The sequence below is a fragment of the Callithrix jacchus genome, chromosome 19 (assembly GCF_049354715.1).
Source record: "Callithrix jacchus isolate 240 chromosome 19, calJac240_pri, whole genome shotgun sequence".
Classification (NCBI taxonomy): Eukaryota; Metazoa; Chordata; class Mammalia; order Primates; family Cebidae; genus Callithrix; species Callithrix jacchus.
In genome coordinates, this window is record NC_133520.1 from 22,251,394 (window position 1) to 22,270,596 (window position 19,203).

At 34.7% G+C, this 19,203-nt stretch overlaps 1 protein-coding gene across 34 annotated transcripts in view; it reads left to right on the forward strand.

Annotated features, from left to right (window-relative positions):
• The window catches only part of CDC42BPA (CDC42 binding protein kinase alpha), a 327,482-nt gene that overhangs the window by 262,961 nt on the left and 45,318 nt on the right, over nt 1-19,203 (forward strand). For 17 of the 34 annotated variants that reach the window (XM_017966458.4, XM_078356683.1, XM_078356690.1 and 14 more), the window contains 3 exons: nt 5,261-5,365; nt 9,554-9,637; nt 18,271-18,376. In XM_017966458.4, the coding sequence (XP_017821947.3) occupies nt 5,261-5,365; nt 9,554-9,637; nt 18,271-18,376 (295 nt within the window). The remainder of the gene's footprint in view (nt 1-5,260; nt 5,366-9,553; nt 9,638-18,270; nt 18,377-19,203) is intronic. The other 17 variants (XM_078356686.1, XM_078356692.1, XM_078356689.1 and 14 more) reach the window with 1 other exon arrangement.

The following is a 19,203-nucleotide window of genomic DNA, read 5'->3' on the forward strand; positions in this document are numbered from 1 at the left end:
ATACAACTTGTCAGATGCAAGCTGGTTTTTAGTAGCTTGACCATATACGATCCATATCAAATCTTGGTGTTTTTTACTTTGAAGCAAGGTTTTTTATGAGAGGGTTGTTACTTGTTCAAAGCTGTAATTATTTAGGCAGTAGAAAAGGCATGTTAATATGTATTTAAGATGAGTAGTTGTAGTTATTTTTATCATAAGAAAACCATACTGTTCATAATTAGAGGAATTCTTGATAAGTGGGTCATCTAAAAACCAGTTCTGTGATTCTGGTGGGGGCGGGTGCGAAAAACCTTTTTTATTGTACTACTGTAAAAATACATTTGAGGATCTTTTAGTAGAAAAATCCTAATAGCTTCAGGGAGCTTTATGGACATTTTGGATTACAATATTTTACAGTATGGACAATATCACTAATATTCAGCTTTTCTGCCTTTTTTGTTAACAGAGGATTAAGTAAAAATGATAATGAAGTATAATAGGTGTTTCTAATGCCTGTTCACCAGAATAACACCTTAAAGTATGTTTACTTAGGAAAAGAAAATTAGCTAACCAAAAAAAAAATTATATTTACTTAAATATATTTCTTATATTGAATTTATAACATCTCTGCTATTGATGTATGTTTATTAGCTTTTGCTGCATTATACTTAATGCTATAATATTTTAGCACAGAAAGAATGACAAAAAGAATATTTTAACTTCCATGGCTAAAATATATTAATAATGATTATGTTTGTTTTTAAGGTTTTAAAATACTTTGTATTAAAATAACTAATGGTATTAATCAGTTGCTTTGCTGCTATACTCTTATCAGATTCATCGCCAGTTCATTACTAAAATGAATCCTAGGCTATCTTTAAATGCCAGCATGTAGTCATTGAAATTCTGAAAGTTTATAGAATTAATTGCTTTTTAGTGGATAGAATAAGCCATTAATTATAAATGCATTGGTAGGCATTTAATTGTAGTTAAAATGAATAACATCCTGAAAATTCTAGTCTGGTTAGTGATAATTAAAACTTTAATAAAGAAAATAAGTTATTTGTGTTTTTCTTATTTTTAGTGTTACACCACTTTTGAGATATTGTTTGGTGGTAACTGAGAAATGAAATATTTATATCTATTAATGTTATTAGCTGTTAGATTCATTTACAAGACCTGGACCTTTTTTTTTTATATTTAAAATGGTTTTTCCCTTGAGTTTATTCATCTTTGCCAGCTGTGTTTTTTGTCTCTAAAAGAAAAACACTTTGAAAGTAAAGTGGCTATTTTTTAAATGATTATATTCATAGTTTTTTTAAATTAAAGATCAGAGTATCACTATAAATGGCATAGTTCAGCATTGTAATATGCCTGCTACCATCTTAAAATATTTCAGCATTTTCTCTTATTTTTAATATTTTTTAAAAGAAAAATCACTTGATTTTGTTTAAACTCTGATTTTTACTTTAAGGGCATATAGCTCTAAAAAGCTAGTATGGTAACTTTAATTATTCTGCTTTTTTTTTTAATTATTATTATTGAGTTAGAGTTTCATTCTTGTTGCCCAGGCTGATGTGCAGTGGCATGATCTTGGCTCACAGCAACCTCTACTTCCTGGCTTGAAGTGGTTCTCCTGCCTCAGCCTCCCAAGTAGCTGGGAACAGGCATGTCCCACCACGCTCGGCTAATTTTTGTATTTTTAGTAAAGGCAGGTTTCACCACGTTGGCCTGGCTGGTCTCAAACTCCTAAGCTCAGGTGATCCACGTCAGCCTCCCAAAATGTTGGGATTACAGGCATGAGCCACAGCACCTGGCCTATTCTACTTTATTACAGTTAACTATTTTCATTTAAGCTAAATATTTTCTGTTTTTGAATAACCACCTTTTACCTCATTCAGCAGAGAAAATCACTTTTAAATCTATCCATATCTGTATTCTCTTTCATTTTTATTGATGGCGAAAAACTAGTTAGGAGAAAAAGACTTGACAGTAATTTTTCAGAAGAGCCAAGAGGTGTGTGTTAAAAGCCTCAAGAGTGAGTTACTAATTTGTGTAGCCACAAATTAAATTGTAGTGTTTTTCCTTTCTCCAATATCCCACTGTTATAATATCACAATTTCGTAGGATCAACAAACGTGCTGGTAAGTATTTTAATAACCAGCTCTGGGGCTAGGGAAAGCCTTGCTTTTTAGATTCACTGATGTCATGATATAACCTTCCATTAGACCATATACTTACAAAATGGCTTACGGCAGTGTTTTCTAATTTTAGTGCAAGAAAGTATAAGACAGTGTGCTCAACTTGTGTCAGCATGTGTTTAAACAGCTCAAAGAACAGGCCTACTATAAAATTTCAGCTGGTACTGGTGGAAACAGTATGCACTTGCCCTTTCCCATTTTTAAAGAGTTTTTGAAATAATCGGACCCAGAGATACAAAGCCATTATATCAGCTATTCACATATACACAACATTATTTTTCACACAGTAACTTCTCTTTTAGTATCTTTCAGTCAAGCTTTAGGGCTGAAGCGTTTTCCAACAGGTCAGAAACTTTTAAATTTTCTTAAGATGGCCTGGTTTTCTACACATGGAAAGTCCCTTACTTGGTTACCTTAAAACTTTCTGAGATGATATTTCAGTCAGTTTTAAGTTCTTACTGGTATAAAATGTATCAATTCTGCTTTGCTTCTCAATTCCATTTTAACTGAAGCTCCTCCCCATGAACTCTTAACTCTCGTTGCAATCTATATAATCTTATGAAAACTAGAAGGAGGAGATTTTTAGAAACTGAAAGACATTTCTGCCTTATTCTCAACTCATGGTCAAAGTTCATATTTATAATTTAAACTAACTACTGGCCGGGCGTGGTGGCTCACACCTGTAATCCTAGCACTTTGGGAGGCTGAGGCGGGTGGATCACGAGGTCAAGAGATCGAGACCATCCTGGTCAACGTGGTGAAACCCCGTCTCTACTAAAAATACAAAAAATTAGCTGGGCATGGTGGCGCGTGCCTGTAATCCCAGCTACTCAGGAGGCTGAGGCAGGAGAATTGCCTGAGCCCAGGAGGCAGAGGTTGCAGTGAGCCGAGATCGCGCCATTGCACTCCAGCCTGGGTAACAAGAGCGAAACTCCATCTCAAAAAAAAAAAAAAAACTAATTACTTTCTCCATGGCTGTCCCTGAATAAAACTGTAGACTGGGCAGAATGTTTCCTGAGTACCATTTTCTCCTACTTTTCCTTTTTCTGGTCAAAATTTACTGTCGTGAAAGGAGGTAATATAACTTAGCCTTCTTGATTATCAAGTTACTTTGAGTAAATTACTCTGCTACAGAGATGCCTCTGGTAGAACAAAAATAATGCTGAATTTGGACTCGAAATGGGATGCAGACCTGGCTCTCCAACTTCACAAGGCATACTAGTTTCATGAAGTCAGCCACATCACATGTACAGAGCTGATACTCCTTTTTAAAATACTGAGTATCCTAGCAGTTGGTAAATGGCTGCTGCTCCAAGACCCCTAAATGCCTTCACTGAGACCTTTCTTCTCCCTACTTCTCCCAAAACCAATAGCTGAAAGTTTAAGGCCTGGTGGTGGCTTTGTGGTTACCAGAATACCTTTCCATGCCCACCACCCAGGAAGGCCATAGGTGAGCACCAGTGGAGTGCTACGATAGTGTTTCCCAGCCTGCTAGCCTATTCCTCCCATATACTTGCCAAATTTTTTTAAATTCTCCACATTGAACAGAAATTGACTCTTTTAAAGATATGCAGCATATACATTGATAACAGTATTCCACATTAATTATCAATAGGAAAATATCCTCAACTTGAGAAAACAATTTGTGCCCTTTGAGATTGAAGCAGTGTGCCCAGAGTTCTGTTGAGCTAAAAACAGAGCAATGAAGTTAATTTCTAGGGGAGTCTTCTTGTCCAAGTATTTATATTCTCAGTTATTTACCATTCAACCCAGAATTTTAAAGAAGTTTTGCTTTTCACTTAGTTTTGAGTACAAGGATGTTATATTTTAATTTATTGTTTTAATAGTTCTACTTTGCCAACAGTCTCAACTGCACCTGAATCAACAGGGGCATTTCTTTTTTTAATTTTTTTTTGAAACGGAGTCTTGCACTGTCACCCAGTCTGTAGTGCAGTGGCATGATCTCGGCTCACTGCAATCTCTGCCTCCTGGGTTCAAGCAATTCTCCTGCCTCAGCCTGCTGAGTAGCTGGGACTACAGGCATGCGCCACCACACCCAGCTAATTTTTTTTGTATTTTTAGTAGAGATGAGGTCTCACATGTTGGCCAGAATGTTCTCGATCTCCTGACCTAGTGATCCGCCTGCCTCAGCCTCCCAAAGTGTTGGGATTACAGGTGTAAGCCACAGCAGTGGCATTTCTAAGGGGTACATTATCATCATGTCTTCCTTCTAAAAGATAGCCATAGTAAGAACAAAGGAAAAGTATAATTATAAGTTCATGTTTAAGTTATTAAACTGATGCTGTTTTTATGATTTGTGACTTATGATCTAAGCATTGTTTTACTGTACAACATATTCAAAATAAGTTCCTGAATCACTTTTCCAAATTACCTTTATTGTCCTTTCATTTTAAAGACTCAATCCTAGTAATTCTGAAACTTGCCAAACTGATTAGTCAGTATGCTTCATAAGATCTTTTATGCTAAATTTTAGCCCAGTGCATTTTTAATTTCTGAAAATAAATACTTGGTTTAAAAGGATGCAACTGAATATAAGTGCTGGCTTTTCTACTGCTGCAAAATAAAAGGATGATTTACTTTAGTGTCCAGCACAAAGCTGATAAGATAGTTTTTTTTTTTTACTTTGAATTAATAAGTAGTAAGAGACCAAACTTCATTCTTATGAAGGACAAATCTATCTCTAATCTGCAGTATATATTTCTATTAAGTACTCTGTTTTTATTTTACGTGTATGATTCCTTTTGTTAAATATAAAAGCTTCATGTGGAATACAAACATAGAATGTGTGGTAGGACCAGTGCTCAAAGTAAGAGATCAACAGTGAAGATTGGAGAGGAGCCTTTGATTAACTATTGTGTCAGTCCTTGTTTGAATTGAATTAAAGCTAGTGGTTATGCTTTTGTATAATGAGGTATCCCTATGTGAATATTCAAACTAAAGTTTGTTTTCCTCTTTCTCAAGAAATGTTGTAATCATGCCTTAACAGAAATTTGCTAAGAGCTGCACGTTGTTTAAAAGTGATTTTTTGGGTTTTTGTTTTTCCTGGCTTATTTTCCTAGACTGATCCCGTTGAGAACACATATGTATGGAACCCGAGCGTCAAGTTTCACATCCAGTCACGGTCCACATCTCCTTCCACATCTAGTGAAGCTGAGCCAGTTAAGGTGCCTCATTGGAGCAGCCTTGCTCCCCAACTTTTCACTTGTGTCAGGAAAGAGGGAATTGAATGAAACAAGTCTGTCTCTCTCCTTTTAACCAAATATATTATGTAACAAGTTACAATCTATTGGAGATCATTGCATTTAACTGATAATGTAGATAGAAGTAAAAAATTAAAGAGCACATTGTCCCCAAATAGTCAACCTGAAATAGAAAAAACTAACTAGAAAGATAGTCTTTATTTTAATTAGAGAACTATGTAGAACAGAGGATAAATTATGTAAATTTTTGAATTATTAGAAATTCTAGGCAAATGGCAGTGCAGGTGCCATGCTCATATTTTAATTCTTCTAATAAATGTAGTAAGTCATGATACAGCTAACCTGTTACCTCGTAAGTACAGCTGAAAAATAAAATAGCCACTTCTGGCAACTGAATAGTTCATTCTAACTGCTAAATGGGTAACAGACGGTCAACTAAATCCTGACATTTAGTATTGCAAAAAAAACTGTGTTGGTTTGTACTTCATGTCAGTCAATGATTTTAAATAGCCAATAGGCCAATTTTCTCAACAGAGGTCGCTTTCTTCCACAAGTCAAAAGAATGCTGTACCTCAGTCCATGCCATCCTGCCTTAAGATGCAGCTCTGCTTCTTCACTCAGCATTACAATTCAGACAAAGCTCCTTTGCTTTCCATTTTTTAAATCTTCACAGCTGTGTCTAGCATTCCAATAGAAGCAGATAGTTCAATCTGAAGAGCTGTCTAAAGTGAAGTGTGAGTTGTAGTCAGGCTGTTTTTTCTAACTCTGTGGTAGGCTCCTCCAAACTGGTTAAGTTAATGAGACCCTCCTGTGTTTTTAGTTATAATTGTTTTAATATTTTGAAATTATACATTTTGTTTTAATGATAAAATATTTCAAGCATTCAGAGAATAATATAAACACCTGTGTAAGTATCACTCACAGATTAAACAGATATGAAAATTTTGCTTTTCAGATTTTTTTTTTTTTTTTTTTTTTTTTTTTTTTTTTTTTTTTTTTTTGAGACGGAGTTTCGCTCTTGTTACCCAGGCTGGAGTGCAATGGCGCGATCTCGGCTCACTGCAACCTCCGCCCCCTGGGTTCAGGCAATTCTCCTGCCTCAGCCTCCTGAGTAGCTGGGATTACAGGCATGCGCCACCGTGCCCAGCTAATCTTTTGTATTTTTAGTAGAGGCGGGGTTTCACCATGTTGACCAGGATGGTCTCGATCTGTTGACCTCGTGATCCACCCACCTCGGCCTCCCAAAGTGCTGGGATTACAGGCTTGAGCCACCGCGCCCGGCCCTTGCTTTTCAGATTTTTATTCAAAGAAAATATATTTCAGAAACAGTTGAAACATCCTCCCATATATCATTCCCCATTCTTCTTTCCCAGACATATTTAAATGTCCTGAAGCTGATGTGCATCTTCTGTTTCTTGGTTTTATATGTTTATTTCATTTGTATCCATAAACGATATATAGTAGTGCTTATTAGGTATTTAATTTATATAAATATTGCCTGTATCCTTTTGTAACTTTTTTCTTTCAAAAGTCTGCTTTTCAGGTTTATTCATACAGATATGTGTTCATCCATTCTCCTATAGTTGGATATTTAGGTTGTTCCCAATTTTTTATTGTTGTCAGTGCTGAAGTGAATATCCTCATATCTGTTTTTGCATATGTGCAGAGTTTGTTCGGCATATATACTTAGTGGTGTTACTGAGTTGTATGTTATATGCATTTTCAACTTTAACTGCATCTTGCCAAATTGTTTTTCACATTGATTGGGCCAATTTTCACTACCCCAGCAGTGTGTGTGAGTTCCCCATTTCCTCACATCCTCACCTCACTGTCACACATCAACTTTTGCCAGTTCGATGGATATGAAGTATCATTTTTGTTTCACCTTGCATCTGTTTTCTAGTGTTATTTAGCATCTTTTTGTACGTTTATTGACCATTGAGGATTTGCCTGTTCATGTCCTTTGTTCTGTTGAATCATTTTTCCTATAGCTTTTTGTGTTACTTGTATATTCTGGATACTAATTCTTTGCTAGCTATATGCACTGCAAATATTTTCCCCCTGTCTGTGGCTATTTTAAAATTGTATTTGTGGTGTTTTTTGTCTTGCAAAAGTTTTGATTTTAAAATAGTCAGATTTATCAGTTCTTTTTCCTTTATGACTTCTGCTTTTTATGTCTTTTTAAAGCAGTTCTTCTCTATGCAGAGATTATAAAGACTTTCTTCTATATTTTCTTGGGCTTTTAAATTTTGCTTTTACTTCTTTAGGACCTTAGTCAAACTGAAATATATCATTATGTATAATGAGAAATGGGCTTCTGATGTCTTTTTTCCAAATGAACAAGTGACCCTGCTATATTTTCCCCCATTGATTTGTAATGCTATTCTGCTTTATATGCATGGATCTGTTTGGATATTCTCAGTTCGTTTCCATTGTTCTTTTGGTTATTCCTGCACTGACAGTAAATTGTCTTAAATACAAATACTTTCACTCTAAAATAATTTCTGATACCTGGTATGGTGAGTCATCCCACACTCCTTCTTCTTTTTCTTCTTGACCTTTTAGTTTTTCATATTACTTTCAAAGTCAGCTTGTCAAGTTTCACATGGGGCTTTTGATTGGAATTGCATTAATTTATAGATCTATTTGAGAAGAATTGACGTCTTCATGATACTGGGTATTCCATCTATGAACATGGTATACATATTAGGTATTCTCTTACATCCTTCAATAAAGTTGCATTATTTTCAGTATATTTCAAAATACGTGTTAGATTTGTTTCTAGGTACCTTAAAATTTTTGTTGCTATGGTGAATGGGATCCTTTTGAAATACATTTTCTTACTGTGCATTGCCTTGTCTTTATAAACTCTGTAGATCTTCTATCCAGCACCCTTGCTTAATTTCTTTTAATTCTAATAACCTTTGGACTTTCTATGTAAATTCGATCGACAACTTTGTTTCCTGTTGTTTTTTATTAACTTTTATGTAGATTTTCAGTGTTCTTCTCTTTTATCTTTCATATTTATCTTTTCAAATGTTAAATTGTAAGTTTGGTTTAAAACTTTTTTAAGCTATTTCAAAGTAAATAAAATCTAAATTAGAGCTAAACTCACAAACACATTTCTGAGAAAGTCAACTGAATTTTGTTTTAAGGCTATAGTGCACATAAAAAATTCTGGTTTTTGGAGGTTGTATGGTAACAACAAAGAGACAGATTGTTGTGTAGTAACAATGAAAACAAGGTTGTATAGTAACAGCAAAGATAGGACCATCCATTTTTCTTGTAATGTTTAAAATATTCTGTACTTTATACAAAGACTAGCTTTTTCCTTTAATTTTTTTGCTTGGCATCCTAAAAGGAAGTTACTTTCCATGTCTTTTTTTTTTTTTAACTACTTTGCTGATTAAGCAGTGGCTCTTTTTTCCCCATAATAACGTCTAATGAAATCGTTGGTTCCTTTCATTCAAAACAATATCTTACAATAATACCTCATAAAAGAAGACCATATTTTACATAGCTAACTAAGAAAGATATGGTATGTGACTAAATTTATATTACGGTCAGAATTTCAATAATATTAAATAATTCCAATAAAACTAAAGAATTCCCTTCTTCGGAAATTAATTTCTGCACAAAAATCCCAATGTCAGTCTCTGTTTATGTATTCACATCCAGAGTTGTGTTCTATACATGTAATATATGTTCTATGTATGGAAGTTGAGTAGTTAAAAGAATCTTCTAAATATTTTATTATAAATCTTGCTAAAGACATTTTCAGATACTTTTTAGAAGTAATATGGCAAATTCAGATGAATGTAAAAATTAACATCTTCATATTTATGTAGGCCACATGTCATGGCTTTTTTTATATGGATCATTTGATCTAAATGAATTATTTTTATATTTCCAGACTGAAGTAACTTACTAATTGAACAAATATTTCATTTGTAGATAGTGCAGGCAGAGATTTAAATTATCAACATTATGAGAATTTTAGCTTTATTGAGGTTTTCTATATTATTAATTAGTACAACTTTTTGCCCTATTGATGTTTTGTTTGGTTTTATTTATTTTGGTTTCTTTCTAGTTATATTTGAAATTAATGGAGTGTTTCATGACATTATTTCCTTTTTTTGCTCCTGGGTTCAGACTGTAGACTCTACTCCACTTCCAGTTCACACACCAACCTTAAAGAAAAAAGGATGTCCTGGTTCAACTGGCTTTCCACCTAAGGTACTCAATCTACTTATAAGCACAGTGTATTCCTCCCCCCACACACACACAAAAGAATTTTGTCTGCTTTATGCTTTTGCTGTGATTTTTTAAAAATATTATTCCTTCAAAGTTGCAAGCAGAAAAACTTAGAAAATAAATTCTATATGAATGCAAATAATCACCAATAGGAAAGGTTAGGGAGAGCACACAGCACTTGTTCTTTTTCATCTTCTTAAATTCAGTGTTAGAAGTCTGTTATAAGAAGAAGCAGCGCTTTCTCTAAGCAGTATGTGCCTCAGTAAGGCATTAAGTTGAGGTCACTTATGAAAGAATATGAGATTGAAGTCAATATACCATTGAAAAAGAAAACCATTTGGTGAAAAATTCAGGTGAACTTTTTTTTTTTCCATTTAGCTTGACATAACTATGACTGATGTATTACTTATGGTAGAATGAGAAGATTTAGTTGCTTGTCTCAAGCTCCTACAAAGAAATTCCAGAAATTGGAAAACTGAATGATCTGCCTCTCCAGAACATAAACCTTGGATAAACCACAGAATGAGAGAGAGAGATCAATGGACCTGAATAAATATACTAAAAATATAACTGATATAGAAGAAAGACAAACTGAAATAGCCTCTGCCTAGATAAAGCAAAATTTTAAGTCCAGATAGAACATGAATTTAAAAGAAACATAAAAAATATCCTTAAAGAGATCAGAAAAGAAGAATGTTGGTAACATGAGGTGGGATAAGGTAGTTAGGAAAAAAAATAACTTGGAAGTACTTGACATAAAAACATTAACTGCTGAAATAATAGATGACTTTTATAGTAGAATGAGCAAAATGTATATTACAGAAGAACAAGTAAGTAGGATGGAAGATAGATGAAAAGCAGCAAAGTTAAGGTATATGACAACCCAGACAAAAGAAGTCATTCTAGTAAACTAATGGTTTATAAATAAAAGGAAAAATATTGAGCATTCAGGCAAAAAGTATGTCACTTAAAGGAAAAAGAAAATTAGATTGTCATCAGATTTTTCCATAGTAACAATATGCCAAAAACAACAATAACAATAATGGAATAACACACTTAAGATACCCAAGGAAAATACAAGTCAAAGATTTTTCAGGATTTAATTTTTTTTTTTTTTTTTTTGAGACAGAGTTTCGCTCTTGTTACCCAGGCTGGAGTGCAATGGCGTAATCTCGGCTCACCGCAACCTCTGCCTCCTGGGTTCAGGCAATTCTCCTGCCTCGGCCTCCTGAGTAGCTGGGATTACAGGCACGCCCCACCGTGCCCAGCTAATTTTTTGTATTTTTAGTAGAGACGGGGTTTCACCTTGTTGACCAGGATGGTCTCGATCTCTTGACCTCATGTTCCACCTGCCTCGGCCTCCCAAAGTGCTGGGATTACAGGTGTGAGCCGCCGCACCTGGCCAAGTATTTAATATTTTAAGGATAATAAAGCATCCTCCAACAGTAAAGGCTACAGAAAACTATTAAAAACATTCAAGAGCTCAAGAAATATTGTTCCCATACCCCTTCCTGAGCAATGTACTAGAAAACAAGCTTCAGACAACCAAAATGATAAGACACAAAGTACCTTGAGAGGCAAGAGTGAAGTGGGAGTCTAGAGTAAATTAGAAAATTGATTTAGAGTCCACATAAAGTGTTATATCAACTCTGAAAACCAGGCAACGACCCCAACTCAGCAATATGTTAATTTTGTAAAGTAATTAAACCAAAGAGACAACAAATTTAGGGGCACCAGGCTCACTAGTTGGTGAAAGAGAAAAATGTGAAACCGTAAATAGATTTGGCAAAAGTCCATGTACTGAATGGTGAGACCCAAAGCCTTTCCTCTGCTTAGCTCCCAGAATACTGACACTTGGGACTACAGCCTCCTCCTCCCCACTCTGCTTAGAGGATGTCAGTGGATTCTCGAGTCCACTAAATGGCCCAGAAAAGACCTATCGATAATGTCGTTTGGGGCTCCCTAATGTGATGGCTAAGTCCTTCTTAACAAGCACATCATATGTTTGCTTTCACACATGCACACATTAAAAAACACAAAATCTCTTTAGCTTTTCAACTGACTTAAAAATATTAAGATTCCCAGGAGTCAGCAGACATTTCAAAATTATCTCACAAAAGGAAAAGTCTGTCATAAATGATGACTCACACCTGTAATCCCAGCATTTTGGGAGGCCGAGGCCAAGGGATCACTTGAGCCCAGGAGTCCGAGACCCATCTGGGCAACAGGGCAAAAACCTGTCTGTGTGAAAAATACAAAAATTAGCCAGGCATGGTAGTATGCACCTGGAGTGCCAGCTACTTGAGGGCTGAGGAGGGAGGATTGCTTGAACCTGGGCAGTCAAGGCTGCAGTGAGCCTGAGATTGCACTACTGAACTCCAGCCTCAGTGACACAGTGAGACCCTGTCTCAAAAGAAAGAAAAAATCAAACAAATATTTCCTGTTTTCGTTGAAGGAAAAGGGGACAATTCAAAAAGCAGAAAGAAACAGGAATATGAGAACAAGAAGTCTCAAGTTAAAGAAAATATGGTAAATATTTTTTTAATTCAGTAATGGGTCACAAGATAAATTTGAGAATTCTCTTATAAAATATTACTAAAAATCAGATAGAAATTAGAAAAGAAAATGTGAGAAATCAATATCCAACAAATAGAAGAGTCTGAAAAGGAAGGAAATTATCAAGTAAATAAAAGACTTTTTCCTGTAACTGAAAGACATGTTTCCAAATTGCAAAGTCCCTTTGGTGCCTACTAGCACTAGTGGATAGATAACAAAGATAGAGAAAACATTTTAAACCTTTAAGAAGATAAAGATCACATCCAAATGTTCAGGAATTGAAATGACATACTTATCCAAAACAGAATGAAAAGAATAGTTATAAAGTAAATTTCAAGCTAGAATTTTTGATTCCCTGTCAAATGTCCCATTGAGTTGCAGGGGGAAAAAACTGCATTTTCAGAAATTATAGATCTCAAAAAATTTTATCAACCATGTGCTACTTTCTAAGGAAACTGAATTAGTTCTACCAGAACAAGGGAGGGGACCAAGAAAGAGAAAGGCACGAGGTCCATAGAAGAAGGAATTATATGAGACTGGTTAAGAAAAAGACTGGAGTGGGAAACCAGAGGGCTTTGGCGGGAATGTCTTCAGGTCGATGGAAAGGGGTGGGGGGGCTGAAAGGTTTCCAATGTGTTTGACCATGTGGTAAATAGATTCCAGGGGATTTTACAGTTTCTTAGAAGAGTTTGTAAGATTTAGTGATAGAGATACAGAAAGGTAAAAGTCAGGGGTTGGAGAGCACTATTAATTTTAGAAAAATTGAAAGGTTATACAAGTAAGAAATTATAACCATAGTGTACTTCTTATTAGTGAATAATAATTCCCTAGTCATAACAACTTAGACATTACATATAAATTTTAATCTAAAACTGTACTATAACAGTATTGGGAAAAATGAAAGAAGGGAGTAGATCGTGTAAAGGGGCCAAATCCTTCTCTACCATAGCAGGAAGTGAACAGATAATGTGTCAAATCAAAAAATGCATAGGCTTCCCCTCTCCCTTGTCAATATAGATATCTATTACAGAACAAGGGAAATAGCTTTAAAAAAAAAAAAAAAGAAGAGTTAAATGAAATTGCTTCTAGGAAGGAGGAGTTGGGGCAAAGGGATACTTCTGATTTTGTCATAAGCATTGTAGTGCCATTTTGCTTTTTCAACCATATGTATGTATGTATGTGATTTTAAACATTTAAAACACATTAGAGAAAATGTAGAAATTTTTTTTGTGACTAGGAATAAATATAAGATCTCAAGTCACAAGCATAAGGTGAAAATATTCATGGACTTTACATCAAAATTAAAAATGTTTTTACAGTGAAAACATTGCTAACGGATGACGACAGACTAGTGGAACATATCTGCAGTGTTCACCACTAATAAGAGGTTTATTTCTAAAATATATAAGAAACTTCTGCAACTCCGTATGAAAAGACTGAAAATCCTGTTGAAAGATTGGCAAATGATATGAATAAGTAATTCCCAGAAGACAAAATCCTGTTAGTCAACAAGCATGTGAAGAAATGTCCAACTTCATTAATCGTTGGAGAAATTTTTTAAATTTAATTTTAAAATTACTATCACTTTCTACTCAAAGTCAAGGTAACAGTAAGATGGCATCAAGGAAGTGGAGAAATAGCCAGCCTCACATGTGGATACTGGAAGTATAAATGGGTGCAGCCATTCTGGAGAGAACCTAGGCAGTGTAGAATCATACATATGCTGTATGAGTCAGCAATCTCATTTCATCAGAAAAATCTTTTTCCTTCAGAAAAACCTTCATACAGATTCATTAAGCAACATGATGAAGATGTTTATTACTGTATTTTTTATGGCAGTAGTGAGTTGGAAATAGGAAAAAGATTCCTAAAATATAGCTGATACATAACAGAAACACTTTTATATAAATTAAAAACACATACTCAGACTATCTAATTTATAAAGATATATACATGTCCAAGGTATTGGAGGTAGAAATAGGGGGAAGATTCATATAATGTAGCTGATATATGAAAGAGTCACACTGATACAAATTAGAAACACTCAGATTATCTAAAGATACATACATGTCCAAAGTATTGGATCATCAAGGATGTATGGGCAAAAGAAGGTAAAATAAAACTAGAGTGAGGCCTCTACCACACTGATAATATTATCAGCTAAATATTAACTCAATTTGTTGCACTTAATATTTCTCCTCAAAAAATAGTTTGTTTCATGTTTTTTAAAAGATAGAGAAGTTAATCTATAATTATCTCAAAATAGAAATTTTAAAAGAAAAGAAAAAAATATTACTTTAAAAAAGAACATTTTTTTTTTCCTGAGATGGAGTCTCACTCCATCACCAGGCCAGAGTGCAGTGGCACAGTCTCGGCTCACTTCAACCTCTGCCTCCTGAGTTCAAGTCATTCTCCTGCCTCAGCCTCCTGAGTAGCTGGGACTAACAAGCATGCACCACCATGCCCAGCTAATTTTTGTATTTTTAGTAGAGACAAGGTTTCACTGTGCTGGCCGCCAGGATGCTCTCGATCTCTTGATCTCGTGATCTGCCCACCTGGGCCTCCCAAAGTGCTGGGATTACAGGCACGAGCCACCACGCCCAGCCAGAAAATTTAATTTCTTTAAAATATTTTTAAATCTATTCTAAGAAAGAAAGGGTTGTGTAAGATACTCTTTTACTTGTCACTTATTAGTGGAAAAAGTTTAATTATCTACTGTAAATTTCTAAGCTTTCACCAAGAGTTGTACTTGGTTCTACTTGACTCTCACATCTTCTATTAAAAACATTTTACCTTCTCCAATGTGTAGCTTAAAATCTACAACACAGACAAAATCAAGAGTAGAGCAGAACTCTTTCTTTTTTTCTTCTCAGCACTTTGGGAGGCCGAGGCATGTGGATCACCTGCGGTCAGGAGTTCAAGACCAGCCTGGCCAATGTGGTGAAACCCTGTCTCCACTAAAAACATGAAAACCAGCTGGATGTGGTGGCACATGTAATCCCAGTTACTTGGGAGGCTGAGACAGGAGAATCACTTGAACCTGGGAGGTGGACGCTGCAGTGAGCCGAGATCGTGCCACTGCAGTCCAGCCTGGGTGAACAGAACTCTTTCTAACTACCACATTGAAATTAGAGGTTATAGTTAATTCTGTCTACTCCAAATGATCACATAATCTAAAATTCCAGTTTTGGTCCATACTTTAATATCTTTCTTACTAGATTTTTTCTTTTCATTTTTTTTCTCCTCTTCCAGCTGTTTCACAAAGGGAAGTATTAGATATCAAATATTGACCAGGAGGCAGGAAACAGGGATGTTAGAAGCCAAGTAATCTAGACCCTAAGATTGATTATTCATGTATCTTTCTATTATCATTCCTCTTTTTCATGCCAAAAAAAAAAAATCCTATTGTGTATTACCGAAAGACTGATGCCATCAGAGTAATGATCTTTTTTTTTTTTTTGAGACAGAGTCTTGCTTTGTTGCCAGGCGCCAGGCTGGAATGCAGTGGCACGATCTTGGCTCACTACAACCTCTGCCACCTGGGTTCAAGCAATTCTCCTGCCTTAGCCTCCCAAGTAGCTGGGACTACAGGTGCGCGCCACCATGCCCAGCTGATTTTTGTATTTTTAGTAGAGACGGGATTGCACCATGTTGGCCAGGATGGTTTCGATTTCTTGACCTCATGATCCACCCACCTCAGCCTCCCAAAGTTCTGGGATTATAGGCGTGAGCCACCGTGCCCGGCCCAGAGTAATGATCTTTAATTATGTTATGTTATACTGTCCTTAGTGGAGATTAGTGAAACATAAACTCCTTAATCTTTAGTAGTAAATTTCACCACCTCTCCCAAATTTAACTGTCACCTACCAGTTAAATGATTTATTACCTAAAATTAATTCTCATCCAAAACATTGGGTTGTTATTTTTTTCCCTGTTGTCATACTCAGAATTGTGACATCCTAAGTAGATCTCTTGCTGGGGAGGAAGTGTCATATATGTAAATTACACTAGAGTTGTTTCATTGCTACTGTTTCAGGTATGTCCTCTTATCCTTTAGAAGAAAAAAAAATGAAGCTACTTAGAGCAGTTGATTATTTTTTCCTTCTTTGTATTAAAAGCCTCTAGAACTAACCAGTAGAATAACTTTACATCTTTTGCATTAATGCATTTTGAACAATTGAAAAAGTTAGCACTAGAAAATTTACTCATAATAGTTTCTCAAAGAGTCAGAAATTTCAAAGTTGTATACAAGAGAAAGAGCAGAATTTATGATTTTAATGAGTTCCTTCATATAAGGAAATATCTATCTTTCCAAGGTGGCTGTTTACATGAAATAAGATGAATTATATAAAGTACTGGTACAGTGCCTACACCCTGACTGGGACTCAGAAGATATAGGAGCAATTGCAGAGTTGGTAGTAAGATAGTCTGTGCTCTGCTTGGAGTCAATTCCCAGTGCTGCTTTGAGACTCACCAAAAGATCATGAGGAACATGTAGAACAGAATGGTTTGAGGTTGGACCAGATCTCATGATGACTCTAAATTTGAGAATCTCACCCCATTCTCTGACTAATGCTGGTAGTCAGGGCTTTTTGTGTAAAAAGATAATCTACTTATTTCATTTTTTAAAAACTTTTTGTTGTGTGCAAATCATATATCACAGTTGAAAAGAACAAGATTTATTTTTGACTTGAATTTTATAGCTTCAAATATGCCCTTTAGTTTTTTGTTCATATGTCGTGTCACCTGAAATAAACAAAAAAGCTACTTTAACTTTTTAAAATCAGTATTCATAATGTAGTAGAATATGGAATAGAGTTCTTAGTAGTTTAAATCAATCACACATATAAAAGAAATAATTAGCAAAATTCAAATAACATTCATGGACATAAAAAATTCAAATAACCCATGGACATAAAGATGGCAACAAAATAACTCATGGGCATAAAGATGGCAGCAAAAGACTCTGGGGGCTACTAGAGAAGGGGAAGGAGGGAGCAGTGCCAGGCCTGAAAAATTGGGTACTGTGCTTAGTACTTGGGTGATGGAATCACTCATACCCTAAACCTCGGCATCATGCAATATACCCAGGTAACAACCTGCATATGTACCCATGAATCTAAAATAAGAGTTGAAATTATTTTTGAAAAAAGGAAATATTTTTTGAAAGTACTTAGTATGTACCAGGTACTGTTTGAAAGGGTTTGTTTATATTAATACTCATTTAACCACTTCATTAAGTAGATACTCCTGTTTATCCTGTTTTGTAGATAAAGAAAGTGAGACAGAGAGGAATTTAGTAAATTGCTCCTACGTTCACACAGCAGAGTGAAAGGTTATTTATTATACATTATTTATTGTTAAAACATGCTAAGAGAGTTAATTTGGAAAAGAAAGGAATATTCCAAAGAGCTAAAATCTATATGGCTTACCACCATGTAAATCAGTTAAGACTTAGAGACCTTTAACTACAGGGTATTCAATAAGAAATTTCAGTCTGCCATCTCTCTCTGGAATAATATGTGTGTATTTTTATCTGCTCAAGTGTTATATTGTCTCTTTTCGTAGGAGAAAACTAATTTGTGAAGCATAGTATTTGTCCTTGGTCCCAGAAAGAAACACATGATTTTTAGTAGAAGCAAAAATTTTAAATAACTTTTTTTTCATAAGAAGGTATAAAGCATATTAAAGTCTTATATTTGTATAAGCATAAATATGCAATATTTTACTTAACTATCTGCTGAACAGTAATTTGGAGAATTTAATAAAATTCCGAAGCTAAGATTTATGAGCCCCCCCAAATAAGCTATAGTTTATTTTACATACTTTTCAAATGACATTCAAGAGCAATTATCATTTAACTTCTTGTTTTAGCTTAGTCACTCAAATTCCCTAATAAAAGTATTTAAAGACCACAAATTGTAAGAAGATGTAATGAGAAATGGAGAGAATTCATTCTATTCCTATTTAGAAAACATTCTAGAAGCTGATATGGGGCATAGGGACTCATTATGGAAATTTTTTAAACAATGTGGTTTTTTTATCAATTTGTTTTGCAGCGCAAGACTCACCAGTTTTTTGTAAAATCTTTTACTACTCCTACCAAGTGTCATCAGTGTACCTCTTTGATGGTGGGTTTAATAAGACAGGGCTGTTCATGTGAAGGTAAGAACAAAAAGGAAAGAAAATGTGACTTCACTGTCTAAATTGTAATCAAATAACTTGATTCTCTTTCAAAGGTATATAAATGTTTGTTTTATTTAATCATTTGCTTTTTTTGCATAACAGGAATGGAAATAATCTGTGTTGTCTGTTGAATGTTAGAGAAACTAGACAAGTGTTCACTAGAAATATTTTTTAGGGGATATATATTTAAATATGTTTCATTTTTCATTGTTTTGTTACTTGAGTAAATTTGTAGTGCCTGCCAAAAAACATTAACATATATGACAGAAGACATACAAGTTATCCTTGAACCTATTCATTGAAATTTAACCTTGTTTAATTCGTTAGAGAAATTATTGAAAAGTAGGCAATGTGAGTACCTTTTCAGAAATATTAAATGTCTGCCACTATGCCTGAAAGATATTTTATTACTATATTAATAGCAGAGGTTTTTTTTTTCCCCTACCATCCATGATTTATTCATTACATATTTATGTAGCACCCACTGTACTTCTAGGTTCTGGGGACATAATATTAGATTGAGTAAAGGTGTATAGATCCTACCCCCTCATAGAGTGCACATTCTGAGTGATGAAGGAAAGAGGGTCAGGGGTTATGTGAACAGAAAGTATATTTATGTATTGTTTTATTTTTCCTAGGACCTCTGAAGTGAAAATGGTTTAAATTATAATGGAATATATTATTTCTTTTTTAATGGTTCACAAGAATACTTTTTTAAAAAAATCAAATGGAATTTGTCACTACAGCACTACCTTATATGAGGGGACTTCACAAAACTTGTGGAAATGTAGAATTTAAAGATAAAA